This window comes from Hermetia illucens, chromosome 3 (genome assembly GCF_905115235.1).
Source record: "Hermetia illucens chromosome 3, iHerIll2.2.curated.20191125, whole genome shotgun sequence".
Taxonomy (NCBI): domain Eukaryota; kingdom Metazoa; phylum Arthropoda; class Insecta; order Diptera; family Stratiomyidae; genus Hermetia; species Hermetia illucens.
The window spans coordinates 55,596,140-55,614,783 of record NC_051851.1 but is presented as its reverse complement, the minus strand read 5'-3'; the positions used below and the strand labels follow the sequence as shown (position 1 = coordinate 55,614,783).

Genomic DNA, 18,644 nt, shown 5'->3' with positions numbered 1-18,644 from the left:
ACCTGACACCAGCACACAAAGTGCCTTTATCAACCACCTCCCTTGCTCTTATGACCACGGTATATGATGCTTCACAATAGGAAAGCCATTCACTTTCTGCTGCAACCCTCAATGAGGGCCGAGAATAATTTCATTGTTTGCGGTAATGTTTCTTCATGTGTTAAAATTTAAATTATGATATTCCGAGATGGTCGTCCTTAATTACTTATTCGTATATATACACAGAGAATTAAATGATATCTCTACAGATGCAAAGTTTGTCCTTAACTTTCATTTATTTTTCACTTTTTCTTTTATGCAGATGAAGTTGGTTATGGACATGGATACAGCGGTCAGCATGAAAGTCACCACCACGATGGTGGGGGATACAATCTCTATGGCCAAATAGAACCTAGTTATGAATCAAATTTCAAATACTTTGACAATAAATACTTAGAAGGAAGGAAGCACAGGTAATTACAATAATTAATGTTTAAAATTTTTAAATTTTCAGAAGAAATCAAGACTTACCAGAACCATGTGCCTATTTTCCATTTTTCATTCCTGTGATACGGTTTCTATAATATAAATTAAAAATTAAATTGAACAAAACATTTTACTTGTTCCCCAATAAACAAACCATGCCGTCTACTCAAACAATGCTACCCACACACAAACTGCTCAATCCCCACCCTTTACTTTATATAGTAGTAGTTGTCCAATTTGTAATTAACCTCATAACTAATATTTTGGCATATTTTTTTTACAATGATATCTGGCTCATGACCTAATTCGCTCAGGACATCGGCAGCAGTTGATACGAAAATTTACAATTTATAGTGACTGGGGCTTTGCGGCATGCACGACGGTTCGCCTTGTCAAGTGACAGGTTGACAAGAGGATGCATTTGCTAATATGCACTATTTCTTCTTTTTATCGCTTTTCAACACCGCTTAGCTTTCCCAGCATACACAACGGAGACGCGAACCACACACTGCATTGTTAGTGCGTCGCATCCACCCTCAACCGATGCACTGTCCCACCGCCAATGTATCTGGTAGCCTAGCACTAAGTTCGGGCGAGGCGGTACTTCCTTTCTAGCTGCAGCCTGCGAGGAATTCAGACGGGGGCACGAACTTTTGATATGTACAGTGCAATGAATGAATTAAAGAGAGAGGCCTTCTGCTTGTTTTTGACGTGCGCACAAGTATCAGTTAGAGTAAAAATTATCATCTGGACACGCAACCTTCGGAAGTACATTCAGTAGTGATGTTGCAGTATTTTCGCGAACACCCAAACCGGCAATGTCATCGAAAACAATAGAAAGAGTGTCGCTTGCGCAGGTGGAAATTTTACCTGGCGAATTCGATGAGGTTGCGGGTTCTATTATATAAAGGTTTTATTTTGCAGGCCCACCAGTAGCCCATAATGACGCAGAAAGTCTGCGCCTAAAGTGCGGGTGCTGATGTCCGCCAAACAAAATTGCCAAGAAAACGTTCAGCGCAATCTGAATCCGCTAGTACGGATAGTATAGGAGTTATTGGCAGCCAATCGTAAGTGCGGTATTAGTGTATTTGACTGGGAAGAGGGAGAACCGGCACCCGAGGCATTTGGCCAGCCTAGATTTTTTGAATGAAAGTGCATAGGCTGATACATTTAGTGGCGTTATCTCTAAATTTACAGTGGTTCCAGCAAATTGTCACGCCCCCTAATGAACCCAGGGGTGCGACTACCCAAATCCCCTTTTCGGAAAACAGACCTCGACCTTGATTGCAATCGAGATCTACCTCAGAACACAAAGCATTCACAGTAGCTGCCAGCTTTGAAACTGCGGCCAACCGCGGGTTTCTGCACCTTCTCCTTTTTAGGGACAAGGGTGGAAATTCCCGCAGTGAGAAAGGATTGAAAATCCTCCACCCGACTTACGACCTGATTTATGCTATCTCCCAGCCGACTGTGTATACTAGTAAATTTTTTATACCAAAAATTCTGCACTGGATCTAGACCTGGGCCCCTCCAGTTCTTCGAGGTGTTTATGGCTCGTTGAACCTCCTCTTCGGTAACATTCACAAAATTTATGCATTTTTTGCACAAAATTTAGGCATGGCGGGACTTTGGGCGTTGATCCACTCAGCACGCTAGATATCTCTAAATTCCACCCGAATATTCCTTCACTCCCTTCATGGAAGCCTGTACTGTCTGGACCCTCTATTGAGATCCGTTGAGAGATTTGAAAAAACTCCGCTGTTTCCTCATATACGTTGCACCCTGAGCAATCGACTGCATATAGCAGAAAGTTTCTGCTTTAGTGTGTCCTGAATTTCAACTACGGGTGTCTCGATGGAGATGGCATTGAGAGTTTACAGAACTCTCTATACTTTATTTCCCACCCATTTGCTGGCGTTGCCAGTGCTGATATGAATACACCTAGCAATGTCCTGCCTTGGATCTCTTCGGCTACTCAAGCCAATAACGCAAAAGCGGATCTTCTAACCGTGCCAACCGTGACAACCATAACTGCACGACAATACACAAGTGATTGTAGTTACGGGAGCGACGAGCCGACATGCAATCTCATCATTCATTTGAGATAGAATTCTCGGAATTGCTGGAGATATGTATATAGAGCCTGGAAATACCTAATTTATTTCCAAGTATTCTTCACACGCTTTTTGGAATTCGTCCCGAACCTCAGCGGATACTTCAAGTGGACGGTGGAGATTGTTGATGCCTCTGCCCCCATCGAATCTTGGCCACCCGCTTTCGCGATGACCCCATGTCGAACACGTTCTCTGATAATGGCCGGGATTGTGTCGCTGTGAGTAATAAACCGGTACTGGTCTGCAGCTTGCGTGTGCGAATTGCGGGAAGCGTTCCAAGAATCTCTAGTTCAACAAGGGGCGGTAAGATGATGTACCTGCCCCACCGTTATTTCGGTTCGGGACGGATGATGAAGAAGTTCATTTTCTCACTATTATTATATCTAATTTTCTTTTTAATTCATATTATTTTAATTACAATTTATCCCTTATCATCTTGTTCCATTTCTTTTGAATCGGAATCTACTGTTGTATGAATTTCAACTGAATCTCTCTTTAATTTGAGGACTCGTTTTTTCCTTTCTCCTCCTTAGCCCTGCAAAACTCCACAAAGGGGCATCCTCCATTACAATGGCCTGAGAATGCATGGCTGGAAAAGAACCTCCTAAGCTGCGCTTCACAATTGATCTGAGGCAGGGAAAACATTGATCTAGGATGCGTGGCACACGGGTCCGGAGTTTTACGGCTCCATTCGCGCGATCGAGCCGTTATTTTTGTATTTTTATTTTGATGTTAAGCTCATTCTGTCATTCGGTAGCCTCCTGCGAATCCCCTTTTTGTTTATTTTTCAGGATTGTGAACCCACACATCAGAAAGCACACGAAAATGTTGATATAATGACACATGGGAATAGGAGTGGCTGAAGGAGCCCCCACCTTCCCATTTACTCTGTCGAGGTATTTTGAGGAAAGATGAGATTCTTGATTGAACCCGTCCAAGCCCTACGGAAAAGTTAACATGAAGGACGTTCGCAAAAAGAAGCAGTCCACTGCATATAACAGTGGCTACACAAGAAGCGGGATTTCACCGGATGTCAAATAATTCAAAATAGTGGTGCTCTTTGCACCTTCAGGTTCTCATCACTATCGATAAGGAACTTACAGTAAACCTCCCTCACATCATCATCATCATCATCAACGGCGCAACAACCGGTACCCGGTCTAGGCGCGCCTTAATAAGGAACTCCAGACATCCCGGTTTTGCGCCGAGGTCCATCAATTCCATATCCCTAAAAGCTGTCTGGCGTCGTGACCTAGGCCATCGCTCCATCTCGGGCAGGGTCTGCCTCGTCTACTTTTTCTACCATAGATATTGCCCTTATAGACTTTCCGGGTTGGATCAACCTCATCCATACGGATTAAGTGACCCGCCCACCGTAACATATTGAGCCGCATTTTATCCACAACCTGACGGTCATGATATCGCTCATAGATTCGCCGTTATGTATGCTAGGGAATCGTCCAACCTAATGTAGGGGGCCAAAAATTCTTCAGAGGATTCTTCTCTCGCAATTCTTCTTGCTAAGAATCCAAGTTTACGAGGAACACATGAGGACTGGCAAGATAATTGTCTTGTACAGTAAGAGCTTCGACGCTATGGTGAGACATCTCGAGCGGAACAGCTTTTGTAAGCTGAAATAGGCTCTGTTGGCTGAGAACAACTGTGCGCGGATTTCATCATCGTAACTGTTACCGGTTGTGATTTTCGACCCTAGATAGGAAAAATTATCAACGGTCTCAAAGTTGTATGCTCCTATCCTTTTTCTTCCCGTTAGACCAGTGCAGTTTGATGTTGTTGATTGGTTGGTTTTCGGTGCTGATGTTGCCACCATATACTTTGTCTTGCCTTCATTGATATGCAGCCCAAGATCTCGCGCTAATCGCTGCCTGCTCGATCTGGATGAAGGCAGTTTGTACAGCGTTAGCATAGGCCAGTAGTTGGGTGGACTTAGAGAAGATCGTATCTCTTGCATTTACCTCAGCATCACGGATCACTTTCTCGAGGGCCAAGTCAAAGAAGACGCATGATAGGGCATCCCCTTGTCGTAGACCGTTGTTGATGTCGAATGGTCTTCAGAGTGATTCTGCTGCTTTTATCTGGTTTCGCACATTGGTCAGGGTCAGTCTAGTCAATCTTATTAATTTCATCGGAATACCGAATTTGCTCATGGTCGTGTACAGTTTTACCCTGGCTATGCTATCATAGGCGGCTTTAAAGTTGATGAATGGATGGTGCAACTGTTGTCCATATTCCAACAGTTTTTCCATCGCTTGCCGCAGAGAGAAAATCTGATTTGTTGCTGATTTGCTTGGAGTGAAGCTTCTTTGGTATGGACCAATTATGTTCTGGGCGTATGGGTCTATCCGGCCTACCAAGATAACGGAGAATATTTTGTAGATGGTACTCAGGAACGTGATACTTTTATAAACCTCTACGACCGCTTGCAAGCTTTTTCATGATATGCTATATAGGCTGTGAAATCAATACTCTTTGTCACCGATTCTTTTGCCCTTTCAACGCAATAGTGACATTCCTTTTATCACGTTGTACACTGCTCTTCACTTCTCGCAATTTTTCAGATTGAGGGGGTCATCCCGCGTGAAGGCCATTTTTTTGGCTTTTTTTGGAAATTTTTTGTGAACAACTAGATGAAGATACAAATACAAATTTTTACCATAAATTTATTGATATCGTGAGCGGGCATAGTAATTTTTCCAGCCCGATATCATAATTGGTTATTGAAATACAATGCAATTTATACTCCCATTTCCACAAAAAGGTGTTTTTATGCTGGATTATTAAAAAATATTAAAAGGTAAATTTTTGTGCGGTGTTAAACTTTTTTTTGCGAATTTCGGTGTTTTTTCACGGCATCTTCAATGAATAAAAAAAAAAAACTATTGAATGAATCGCAATTATCCTAGTTTGCGGACCGTAGAAATATGTTCTGAATAAGTCCTGAAAATTTCAAAGGATTTCGTTGGATAGATTTTGGGCTATGGTGGCAGCCGATTTTCAATATACAGTTTCGAGAAAATCGCATTTAAAAGGTAGAATGCTACTTTTAGCCATAAAACCTTAGCTGATTATTAATCTGCTATACCTAATCCATAAGTCTTAGCTTTTTTCAAGAAACACATGTACAGCCTTGGTTTCAATTTTTGTCCGTTTAGCGAAGTCATTCGAATGCCATTCGGATCGATAAATACGAGTTATATTACGGCGATTTAACACAATAATTTCCGAACGACTCCGAATATGAAAAAATTACTTTGGCCATATATTCTTCACTATATCTAGATACAATTGATGCCAAAAAAAATCGATTCTGCGAATCAGACACACGGGAAGACCCCCTTAACGGATCTGCAGTGTGTTGTGCTCACCACCGCTCCCAGCCACGAGTAGAGCTCTTAACTCCTTACATCTATCGATTCGGCTCCAAATTTCCCCTCTCAAAGATGGTGACCGTTTTGATAGTGGCCCTGTATTCATCAATATTCTCGGTTTGCTGTTTTTTTTTCGCTTGTGCAACGAGAAAGTTTTCCCACAGCTATACGGCAGTCAGAACATAGAGACGGCCCACATTGAATTTAGACGGCAACTAGCATGTACTTTCCATCTCCTTCGAGCGCACGCAATATCGGCATGCCAGGTGACCAACAAATGACGGCATCACATGGCGCAGCAAGACGTCGTGAAACTTCACATTAGCGTTCATTTCACTCATCACTATGACAATGTCACTTGAACTGTACGCAATGGCCCATAAAAACATCCTTCTTCTCTATAGCGCGGGTTGCACTGTTCTATTATGAAGGAACTCAAAATCCTGTTATAAATTAGCTTCCAGGTCAAAAGGGCATTCCTTGCGGTAGGACTGTCTGTTACTGGATTCGCGTCTTCTATCACTATGCTCTTGCAAGGTACAAAAGCACAGTGACCCAAGAGGGAGTGTACCATCATATCAGTTCACTTAGACTAAAAAAGTCCAGCCTTGAACATTGGAACCCTCGTTTAAACTAGAGGAAGCCACCATTCTGGATTAGCCATTTTCTGAAAATTTCATATGACAGACAATGAACCGATTTTAAGTAGGTTCTCTGGCACGTGCCTTAATTTTATACTAAAATCCTTTCGATTTACCCTTGTATGTCTTCAAATACCAGGTTGAACGAAAATTATGCTAGACATCTACCAACCTTATCAGCGTCTTATTATTCTATTTGTTGCCAGCATCCCCCATTCGATAGGCAGAAAACCTTTTCGACTTCATCACATTAAAATTGCAGCGAATTGGTCTCGGTTTCGTGGAAATTTTCTTCTCATCTTGAAAATTCAATTCTTTCCCTTCTGACGTCATGACACGTTCCGTATGCTTTTCAAAGTATGCCAATCTTCTAACTACTAATTCACATTAAAAATTTACAAGATAACCTTAAGAATGCTCAATTCACGTTTGCTCTATTCTCATTTCAAGGCAGCAAATGAGAAATGTTGAGAAAGGAGAATCGGGCGAAAAGCTTTATTACAAATTCATTCATCGTATCGTACAGTTATGTGTAATCGCAATAAGAACCCGGAAAACCTAAAAATTGAGGAAAGAACCGGAAGGCCGTGAAGAAACATCAGGATGGATGTCGGAATGTCAATAAAATTCGTAGGAAAGTTGCTCCGCCGTTGCTTCCACGAGGAAATTCATTGGTTCGGCTTTCGTATTCCTTTGGAAGTGGCTTCTTCTTTGGATATAAAATCTAATTTGCCACTATGTCTTAAGTTGTACCAACCACCGCTTACAGTTTCGAAGCGATGGGAAGTGCACATCCGCCTATATCGCTTATTAGTTTACAAACACTTCGCCTGATATCTCAGAGGTAAATTTTAAAATGGAAATCCTCCCAATGGAAAAGATTTATAGCGATTTCATGGAAACGGAAATCCTAAATTACGCAGATGGCTGTTTGCAATCTTCGTTCCAGCTCCAATACGTTTAGCGGCATACAAACTATATCATAGCTTACATACACAAGAAACTAGGAGCATAAAGCGAACACCGATAGGGTCCTGAAAATTAAGATTCAAAGTGGTGTAATAATTCCACCAGGGAGGAAGTTCCGTATGGTGTCTCGACATAGATGAATTAAACCTCCCTCTTGCTTGGAATTCCTTTAAGTCATAAGACAACTTGGAAAAAGCTGGTCGAGGAATTTCCTTGAAACTTGTCGTACGGAAATTGATTCAACAGTGTTGGATTAACCTCTCATACAAAGATTTATGGCGGCAGCTTAGCATATTCGATAATGGATTGAATTCCAAAAATACTTGATTAATGTAGGTAGCACACATTTTGCCGTGCTTCAGAGCATATACCTTGGAAGATTCTCTCCGCCGTATGGGAATAAAAAGAACATCAATAATATTCGACTTTCCCACTAGGAAAGTTTTCTGGGTTTTTGTGGTATCTTTATGAATTTTATTAATTTGCCAAAGTGTGAAGACGTCATCCCCCCCGCCCCCGCCCGTTCGTTTCCGACGAATATCTTTACTCGAGATTAACCAATTCTGCAGCTTTTTATTAACAGCAATGTTATCTCTAACGATGCTTCCTAACTATCTCTATTAGGTCATGTTATCAATACATTAGTAACCGTCCTTGATTCAAATAAGAGCCATTCGGGTTAGTCTCTCCACTAGCAATTTATAGCTGTCTTCAACAATAAAACAAGACCTTGGTATTCAGTCTAAAAAAAATCTGAATGAAAAAGTTTATCGTCACATCAAGCATCTTGTCAACATCTAAAACTATTCGCATGTAAAAAGAAAGTTTTAATGAACATCGGCAACGGCCTGGTATGGAACGGTAGGACTAGTTAGTGAATCACTTTCACCGGAATGCATGCTTTGCAATTTGCGTGACTTTTTCACTAACGGGGAAATTCCTTCCCAGAACAACTGCAAATGTGTACGCATCCTTGTTTGCTATAATGAAAGGAAAAGAAAAATGTGCCACTATTCAAGAAGAGGTGAAATTTGTTCCATGTAAAGGTTCACTAACGCTCTATAAGGTCATCCATCACCATTCCGTCCCGACGTCCCCTGCTGCTTCATTTTATTCCATCCTTAGCAGCAGTTCAGGAACTTGACTCAGTGAACGAAGTGCAGAAGACCAACTTCGAACCACTGCATTAGCATTGATATCTTCCTCGTGTTTCTTTTTTATAGCACGGATAAAAAAAAGCATTTTCACCATAACTGCGCTTTAACTGAATGGTCTAAGAAGTATGTGAAACTGGGGCGGAAGAATCGATTAGTCAGAAACGGAAGTATGTTTTGTCGAAAAACTAGAAGCCTAGTGTCGCTCTAATTTGAACGGTTTAGAAATATCACGGCTTCCTGGAGAATCGGTGAAAAAAAATTCCAGCTGCATTTGTAGTTTATGTGATTCATTCTTCCCCCATCTACAGGTTGAGCTAAGTAGGAGTATGAAGGCAATCCAAAATATGCCCTAGGGCAAAGAAATGGCCGCCATTGTTTTAATTAATTTAACCCATTTAATAAAATTTAGCGATCGGTGACTACTAAATGTTCTTGGGCGCCCCGAGGGTTTTTTCTGCAGCTTGGAAGTCAATCACATCTAAATTCTACCGCGCATGGCCCACTAAGATGCGTTTCAATACATTACAAGACTTTCCGAAAACGCCACACTCCTCCTCCGCTGTTCTGCACCAACTGATTTTGTACCATAATTTCTCGCTCTGATAAAAACTATTAACTGCTTCGGAGCTCGTCAGATACACCATTCATCTATTGGCTCCGAAAACCCTTTAGAAATCAATGAAGAGTAAGTGAAGCGAAGGTTTGAACTCTCCACATTGTTTCAAAATGATCTGTACAGAGTAGATATGGTCAATACTCGTACAAGTGAACTCAGAGCGAAAGTCCGCCTAATCTCTACCAATCAAGCTTTCAAGAAGTTTCTTGATGCATTCCAGGATTATTTTAGGGAAGCATGCAGATGCCCATCCAGTTACATACAAGTTCTGATCATGCGTTTCAAAATTATGACGAGAGCGTTTGATTAAGAGAGAAGTGGACAAACTACGAAATATTTTTAGGATGACGACACTCTGGGATTGGATTTAGTTCGTATTACAATCCAGTTGGCTGTTAAAACTAAGTGCGAATAGTTCATCGACACATTTGAATCGGGTATGGTGGTTAAATCGTTTCCTAAACAATGAAAAAACCATAAATTTAGTTTGCCAGCGAAAACCTACCTGGCGGGTTCGCTTGATATACTTAATTTGTATTTTATACATGATCGCAAAGATGGGGAAAGGCTGCTTCCGATTATCAACCTAGCAAGTGGACTATCAAAGTGACAGAATGGATTTTGGCGAGTGTGTTTTGTAAACGAACTGGCAATAGTTATAGTTACTCAACATCATAGGGATGTGAGACGTGAGTGGCGCCTTCGGAATAATTATTGAACCCCAAAAACCCCTGAACTGACTCTGAGACCAACGGAAGCATCCGCTGCTGTAGCCGTGATAAAAACAAAAGTTTTGGAACTGGAATGAGTCTGGAAAGCACATTGCGAACGCATGACTTAAATATAGAAGGGTCTTCAGAGGCAATCCTATGTAATACTTGAATATCTCGAGGGAATATAAGCGGATGAGAGGGTGGCAGCTTTAGTGGATGTGAATCCGATCTAGTGTAGCAAGTTGAAGAAGCGGCACCTTTTTAAAATCTGTACTTTCATCCGCCTGTCGACAAAAATTTTGGGATTTCGCCTTTCTAGTTTTCTGAGAATGGCGAGAATAAGTGCTCAATTTCCAACCCCCGCCCTCAGCATCTTCAAAAGTAATGTCAAAAATAGTACCGGCTTCGGAAAGTACTAATCGAGGCCTTTAATCTGATACCCCATTTGACTATCGTTGAAAAGGAAATGTATACCCTCCTTTTACATGTATAAGGACCTTCTTCAGGTCAATGTGGAATGATGTAACTCACTGCATGTGTGGGCGTATACAGTTCCTACCCTTCCACCAAATTTCGTATCGATCGGTGCAACCGTTACTGAGAAAAGTGACTGTGACTGCTGCAGACACACAAACATACAGACATTAAAGCGATTTTTATAGAAATGTTTTTTACGCAAAATCTCAAAAACCGCATTCACACCGCATGACCGCTTTAATGCCGTGCGAGTGATACGCTCACAACAGCATATGGGCACAAAGACGAACACAAACACCCATGACGACTGAGAGCCGAACCCTTGATATCTGGATTGGGAACCAACTAACCAACCAACAGGTAGTGTGGCGCATATCCGAACGAAATACTGTTGTGTTAATTACTGATTGGATACCCTTACATGACTGAGCCTAAATACCTCCAAACAACGTTGTGACTCACAGTCCTTCTCGCTGCCGGCAATTGCATTGCAGATTCAGGGTCTCCTGAGAACACATTTTAAGAATTTATGGGCTCCTATGCCTGTTTGGCAGAATTCAATTGAGTTTCACAGACTGACTGGTGTTTCCAATGTTCTGACGATAGTCAAGCCAGGACCGCATTTTGGCAGATTTGTACCTCTTCAAGCAATCCTTGTATAACTGACCCTTGATTTTAGTTCACCTACCATCGCCAGTGTTATTATTACGAGCACAGGTCTAGACAAACACTCTTCAGTCGTCCGCCCTGAAAGTCCCATTGCCAGTTAGTAGATTTATATCAAGGATCTCCTCCCAACTGTTACAGTTCTTCAAGTTTCGGAAATGGAAGTTTGGTGCACTGGCCTTCTTAAACGATGGGCGGCTCAGGTTCTACATTGATTTCCGAACTGCTTAAAAGCTTGCGCCTTGCATTGGCTTCACAGTCTATTAACAAGTTACCCTTCATCTTTCCGATGATGGGTTTAAGGCTAAGGTAGACCAAGTTTATGGTAAAACTGGTCTCAAATTATCAACTGTTTACAATTAGGTAAGGGAAATACGGTTTTGGCAACCGCAATGGTAGTGGCAGGAGATTCGTGGTGTTCCACAAATTCCACCGCCTCGTCATTGGCGGTACATTGTTCTTGAACAGAGTCTTCCATAAGGTCAGTCGGGTTTCAGTTGGCAGGCACCGTGCCAGTAAATCGGCTACTTCGCAATCAACAGTAAATTTATTGGTTGTCTCCTGGATATGCGTAATAAAAGAGGCGTGGATATCTGCCTCGAAAGGGATCACCATCTGGATCGCTTAACAGTGGGGGGCTATCTTGCTGATCGGATGGCAGATATACTGAGCAACCCGCCTAAGAATATCGATGAACATTGGGCCGCCATCGAAAATGATCTTTTTCGGGTGCTACGCTAGTCATCAGACATGTCCGGAGTGGGCGTTATAAGATCTAGCTGACTACGGAATTGTGGGAGTGGATATATGAATGATTTGGTTGAAGGCTCTACTGACCGCTGCGAGTAATGACGGACGTGATGCACTGTGTCAGTGTAGTTTATGCCATTACAAAATTGCACTTGCTATTGGGCTGGTCAAGGAAGCGCAAGATGTAGCAGAACATGACGAAATTGCAGCTTAGATGTGGTCGCAAATCTTTCAATGATCCTGTGAAGGACGTCAACGGTTGACTTCTCATCCACAGTGAAGAGCAACTGCAGAGGAAAGAACATCTCACCACGTTTCTTAACCTTATCATATCCGGTGAGTTTGTTCCCCTTCTAGATGAAATGGGTAGTCACTTTGCGGATATGAACTGTTCCTCGAAACGGAAGAGAAATCATTTGGGCAATTAATGCACTCAAGTGGAGTAAGGCCGCTGCGCTTGACGGTCTGCTCGCAGAACTAATTTACGTTGCACCTTGGGAATGGAACAGAAGATCGTTAAAATTCCAAAAAAGGACCCCCATCTTGAGTGTGACAATTGAAGGGGTATCTGCGTGCTACCTGCCGTCGCAAAAATAATACTCAAAAGTTTGATCGGCAGAGAGCAGGCTGATTTTCGATCCGGATCCTCCTGCATTCACAATATCAACACCCTACTGATTATTTTGGAATAGTGCGCGGAGTTTATATGTTCACTTCAGCTACTCTTCCTCGATGTCGGGGAAGCTCTCGATAACTTGAACAAGGAGTGCAAGGAGTGTTCTACGCAGGAGAACAGAAGAAATCTCAGAGGATTTTGAGGTCCAAGGTGGAGTCCACCAGGACTGCGTCTTATCACTAATGGATCATCGTACCCTTCCTGTTTGCATTGATTGGCAGAGCACCGAAGGCGTCGATCAATTTGTATAGCTAGCGACCACGATTTTCTGCAGGAGATGGCAGCTCACTGGATATTACCCGACGCATTAACAGCGCTACATCCGCTTTCGCTTCCTTTGAAAAAAATCTGGAAATGCAGACATCTCAGCGTGTTGGTATTCATTTTTTTTTTATTACACTAGCACATGAACCCAGCTATTAATCAAATGCTCCAAGCCTTCGTCAACACCTGCCTGCATCGTATCATCGGAGTATGATGACCTGATACTATCTTAAACAAACAACTTGATCGACGCACAGGCCTGGCACTCGTGCGCACTTTGATCGGAAGATATTAAGGAGGGGCAACAAATGCATGGCGGGCTACGCACTCTTCCAAAATATATGCCTTCGAAAATCTTAATTGATAAACGGAAACGAGATTATGTTGAAAAACAAATAAAAAATCTTCTAAAATATTACTTATCGTTGGTTACACTTTCTAGGAAATAATACTATGACGGTCTTCTCTGGATTGACAGTTAATCTTGCTCTTCTGCATCAATTATCCGTGATTTGATCCTTCCTATTTGCCAATGCAAGTTAATATTATATCATCGGCATTGACCTGGAAACTTATTCCCGTATTAGTTGGTTCTTCCAAAATCTCATCTACTACGATGCTCTCAGCAATAGCGGTACCTTGTTCTATGGCAACTCTAGAATGGATTAACGGCATATTGGGATCCTGCAGAGAACTACTTTCTTTCTATTGGTTGCACAAGGTAGTTTTAGTTGGTTTTCCTAACACTTATGTATTTAGGTCTGCTCTAGCTGTCCGGAAACTTCTCTGTCATTTCTATTATGAGGGATGTCGGGTAACACAACCGGAAAAATGTGGGTTGAAAACAATTTAAATCGTATAAAGACAAAGCTTAGAAAACGCCATCCATTGGGGGTGGTTTCTGTGATTTGAAAGATCCTTCTTCCTAATTACTCTAGCCTTCACAGTGTCACGATTTTTCTATTCATTTCTTTGGAATGCGGAAAACTTGTACGAAAGATACAAGTCAAGTGAAAAGGCACTTCAAACAATTCGGTACAGAAATATTGATTAGCTGTACACCATAATGTGTATTCTTGAGTGAATTCGTATTAGATTGTCTTACTTCATTAGTTGATAACTTAGTTTATATTCTAGTCTCCGCTTTGAGAAGAGACAGTAAATTTATGAAGGACTCAGACTTTGGGAAATTGATGAAGCTTAATTCCCATACCTGTACATAAAAAACATAACACCTATTATTATTCTTCACAGTTTTGAGCATCCAATTACCGTTAGTTGCTTTTTATCTCGAAGTCCTACCACACGCAAGTATTACAGCTATCATCGAAACAGCCTTACCGGGTATCCCGTCTAGATTTGCATTATTAGTGAACTCCAGACATCCCGGTTTTGCGCCGAGATCGCCCAATTCGTTATCCCAAAAAGCTATTTAGCGTCCTGGCCTATACCATCGTTCCATCCCAAGCAGGATCTAGCATGTCTTCTTTCTCTACCTTAGATATTGCTTTTCAGACTGGATCATCCTCACCCACATGGATTAAGTGACCCGCCTACCGCAACCTGTTGAGCCGGATTTTATGCAGAATCAGACACTATGTATGAGACGTTTCGAGTGCAAGAGTTTGTATAAAGTGAAATAGGCTTTGCAGGCTTCCGATGACCGTGCACGGATTTAACCGTCGCAGCTGTTATCGTCTTGAAATCTCCTAACTGCAATTAAATAAATTAAAACCCATCATTCATACATGACAGTAGCGCTGAAACCACTATGCACTTTCACTTTACCCCTCTAAATCGAGCCGACGACCTCTACGTTTCTCCGATTTTTGGGCGTGGTCAAACTTCCAACTTTCATTACATATACCTCTGGCAGACCCTCTACAAAGCCTACAGCGCACTTTACGCTACTTCTTTAACCTTTGTTCCGGGCCGGGGTGCCGGGTCGGCTTACTTTGGCCAATTGCGGAATTTTGCACGGTCATTGGCCTGATCTCGAAGGGCGTGGAAACGCTCTCAAATCATCATCTAGCGAGTCAAGCGAGCGTTATTTTAGTCGGCCTTTTGGTTCTCTACCATTGACTTCCACGTTCAAAACAATCTTTGCTAGTGCCCGAATATCCCTATACCTACGCTGGTGCTTTTGTGGCAATTTTTCCATGATAATTGTAACCCCACATCGATGTCCTCATTTCAGATGTAATCATGGAGTGTTGCCTCACTGGTACAATGCAAACATCTTTGTTTCCATTACCGCGAGGCGTAGTTTATGATAATCGACTAGCACGCAAAACCATAGAAAGACGACAATGCGAACGATACTGCGTGAAGTTAAGATGAAATGTGCTCTCACAGCTTATGGGCTGCGTAGGCGACCTTTGTCCCGACCTGCGGACTACTTCCAGATTCAATACTGCCGAACTGCTCTGGAGGTATGGTCATTGTGGTGTAGACGGAATTGAAGTCTCGGATGCCTTAGCAAAAGACGGTTCAATTTCTACCATACTCGGACTGGAAGTAGCAATTGGGGTGTTAGTAGCATTGACTAACGCTGCTATCAAAACCTGAGAACAAGCTTCTCATAATGCTGTTAAAAACACCATACTTTTTCTGTCGGAAACAAACAATCCCACTGCGAAGTTTGTGTGTAATAAGACAGCGGTTTCCACAGAACATTGTTGGTGTTGATGTGATTAACTGCAAAGGATAACATTGTATCAACTATCGGAAATCCTGCGAAGCATAAACGTGTCCGATATATTTCGCTCAGCCTCAATGCTGAGTGCACGAGCATTCAATCACTCTTTTCTTGTTAATTGTTGACGTCTTCCGTGCTAGTAGGTTTACAGGCTCCACGATGTCAATCATCGAAACATTTTTAACTCCATCTTCGTCACCGTTTTCTTATGATTGGTCATTCGCTATACATGAAAACTTCGAAGAATCCTATGGGCGACATCATTATTGACGTATAGACCATTTGTATATAGGCATGTCCCTAGTTGCTACTTTACATCGTTGCTTTGATCGATTGATTCGATGTGCTTCCTTGAAGTCCAAGAAGGATCACTTGGCTTCTCTGATCCCACGGCCATGTTCAAGCTTGAGCTGCTATTGTCCAATTCAATGCTGACTTATTTGAAAACCCCATGATTGAATCCTTCCCAGGGCCTAGCCTGAAAATCTGCACTACGATGAACAGTGGGCCACAACAATGCCTGCAAATTCTCACTTCGAATTGTCCGCCTTGTTAGATTGTCCGCAACAACTTACCTATTTTATTTTTCTGTAACTTGACTTTTGTAGTGTCAACTTTACTTTCAAACTTTTCAAATGATCTTGGTTTCAACAACGCTGGAATCAGAATCGACCACCACAGCTACCGTTTCCTCATAAACTTTTCGCTGCAGGGTCTCGCGCTCTGTAACGACTACTTTGAGCTCTTTTAGGGGAGCTTCGTTGCGAGTGGCATTGGAATTGAGTTAAATTCCAGTTTCTTCACCGGCTTTGCTTTGATCATTTGCATCTTATCAGGATTGATGTTAGGATCATTGCTGTTCTTGTTTTTCAAAATTTCATGGAGAACAAAATGCTATTAACATTGGTTTACTCTCTACCTGTCTATCCCTCCGTCCATCTATCACAAGCATTTTGTCAGCAAGAGTTACTCCTACTGATACGAAATTTTGTGGGAGGGTGGGAATTGCGAATCTCTTCGCATGCAGCGAGTAATATCGTTCTACGTTGGGTTTAAGGGGGGTCCTCACATAAGCGGGTGTATAATTTTTTTCATTGAAAATAGTCGTGTGGGGTATCAAATGAAAGATGATCGATTAGCACTTTTTATAGCTGGCAACCAGTTCTGACATATGGCACAAAAAGGGCGAGCCGGGAAAGCGATAATATCTTTTTATCTGAAAAATATCTAGAAGGTGCTACTAAATGATGTCTTCAAAGTAACCTCCATACCGATACCAGTTTATATAAAGTTAATAATAGCATATAGTTTCATTGATTTGGCCAGTGTATACAAGTAGAGCGCGGTCCGCATGGGCACTGAACTATAGGGGACCATGCCACCAGACTAAGCATATGCTACAATTTGCATTGCCGAAGTGGTAGAGAAGAGGAGGGAATCATCATGCACGTCCTTTGCTCTAGCTGGAGCCAGGCTACAGATATTAGCTGCTCGGTAGGAGAGTTGCTTTCCATCGTGAATGCTACGGGCTGGCTCTGAAGATCTGAGCCGGCAGGATTGTCCCTCCTTGCTCTAATTGGAGCAGTCATGGCGTTAGAATGTTTGTGGCATGAAAAAGGCGAACCAATGCATAATGTGTCAAACAAAACCTTATTAAAACGGATTTACTGCCTGCCTATCTGCCACACGCATTTTTCTTGGAAACGGTTATAGCGATTGACTCCAAATCTGGTGAAAAGCTGGAAACTGTGAACATTCATGCTTACAGTGAGTTGCATCATTCTACGTCGAGGAGGGAGCCCATATATGCAAAAGGAGGGTATACATTTTTTTCTGAACGAATATAGTCATGTGGGGCGCCAAATGAAAAGTCTCGGTTAGTACTTTCCGAAGCCGGTCTTAGTTTTGACATTTGTTGGAAAGATGGAGAGTGCGGGGGGTCGAAAGTGGACACCTACCTTACATACCGATATCTGTTAAAATAAAGTTAATAATAGTATATTAATTTAATTTTTAGTAATTGGTTGCAAAACCCCCCTTAAGTTCATCCTCCCACGACGAAGTTTTGCAGCAGTGTAGGGTATAACATATATCATGTTCCTAACAGCTTTGGTGGAAATCGCACTTACTAAAAACATAGGTCAAAGTTGTTTCTATTTTGGAAATTTATTGTAGTCCTACACTTTGACTGCTAGTATCACACTTAAGTAAATAATCTAACATAATATTATATATGCAGCTATATTGCCAAGCAGGAACAGATGTCTGAAGTGTTCAGCTTCTGGTTTTCCGACCTCTTTCTTTTCATTTATATTCGACGATTTTTTTCTAGTTTTCCTCTCAGAAATGGTTTTTCATTCATTTTTGTTCTTCTTATTTGCAGATTTAGTGATCGAATCCGCTTTTGGAGAGTTTCGGTATTGGAATTGTCGCTCTTCACTTTAGGGCTTTCACGTTTCGGCATTAACAAACCTTTTATCTTCCTCGAGTTAGGCTTCAAATTATTCTTTCCTGCCATTTTCCGGTTGTGTTTAGTCTTCGCTTTCCCGTTCTACTTCATACTGCTTTTCGTATCCTCCATAGTGAGCGCGAAGTGTTTTTGACCAGAAGCAAAATCGACGAAAGTTTCTAATATTTGGAAGCACACAGCAACTATTTATAGAAAACTTGAACACTGTGCTCTGGATTCGAAAACGGCATTTAGACATTTTGTCTAACGAAAAGCAAAAAACAAATAAACATCCTTGTTGCCTAAATATCTATTAACGACTGTTGATGTGTCTTTTTAGCAAAGCTATTCGGATGCGTACTTGACATATATACCGTAATCCCTAATAATTTTCCTCCTAGACATTTAATATTGTCACTTACAATTAATAATTGTGGCGGTTCATTTTGCTTTCCGATTTTTGTATTTTAAATCTCTGTTGACTCATTAAGGCTTTTTTGGTAATCCTGACTAAACAAAGCTTTCCATTTTGGAATTCAACACACAGTCACAACCAACCCCCTTGTCTATTTTTGCTTAGATGAGGTTTATTTTCGGCAC

General features: G+C 41.7%; 1 protein-coding gene across 2 annotated transcripts in view; it reads left to right on the top strand.

Annotated features, from left to right (window-relative positions):
• LOC119653115 overlaps positions 1-18,644 on the top strand; it is a 225,259-nt gene that overhangs the window by 175,037 nt on the left and 31,578 nt on the right. For both annotated transcript variants that reach the window (XM_038057639.1, XM_038057640.1), the window contains exon 7: positions 302-452. In XM_038057639.1, the coding sequence (XP_037913567.1) occupies positions 302-452 (151 nt within the window). The remainder of the gene's footprint in view (positions 1-301; positions 453-18,644) is intronic.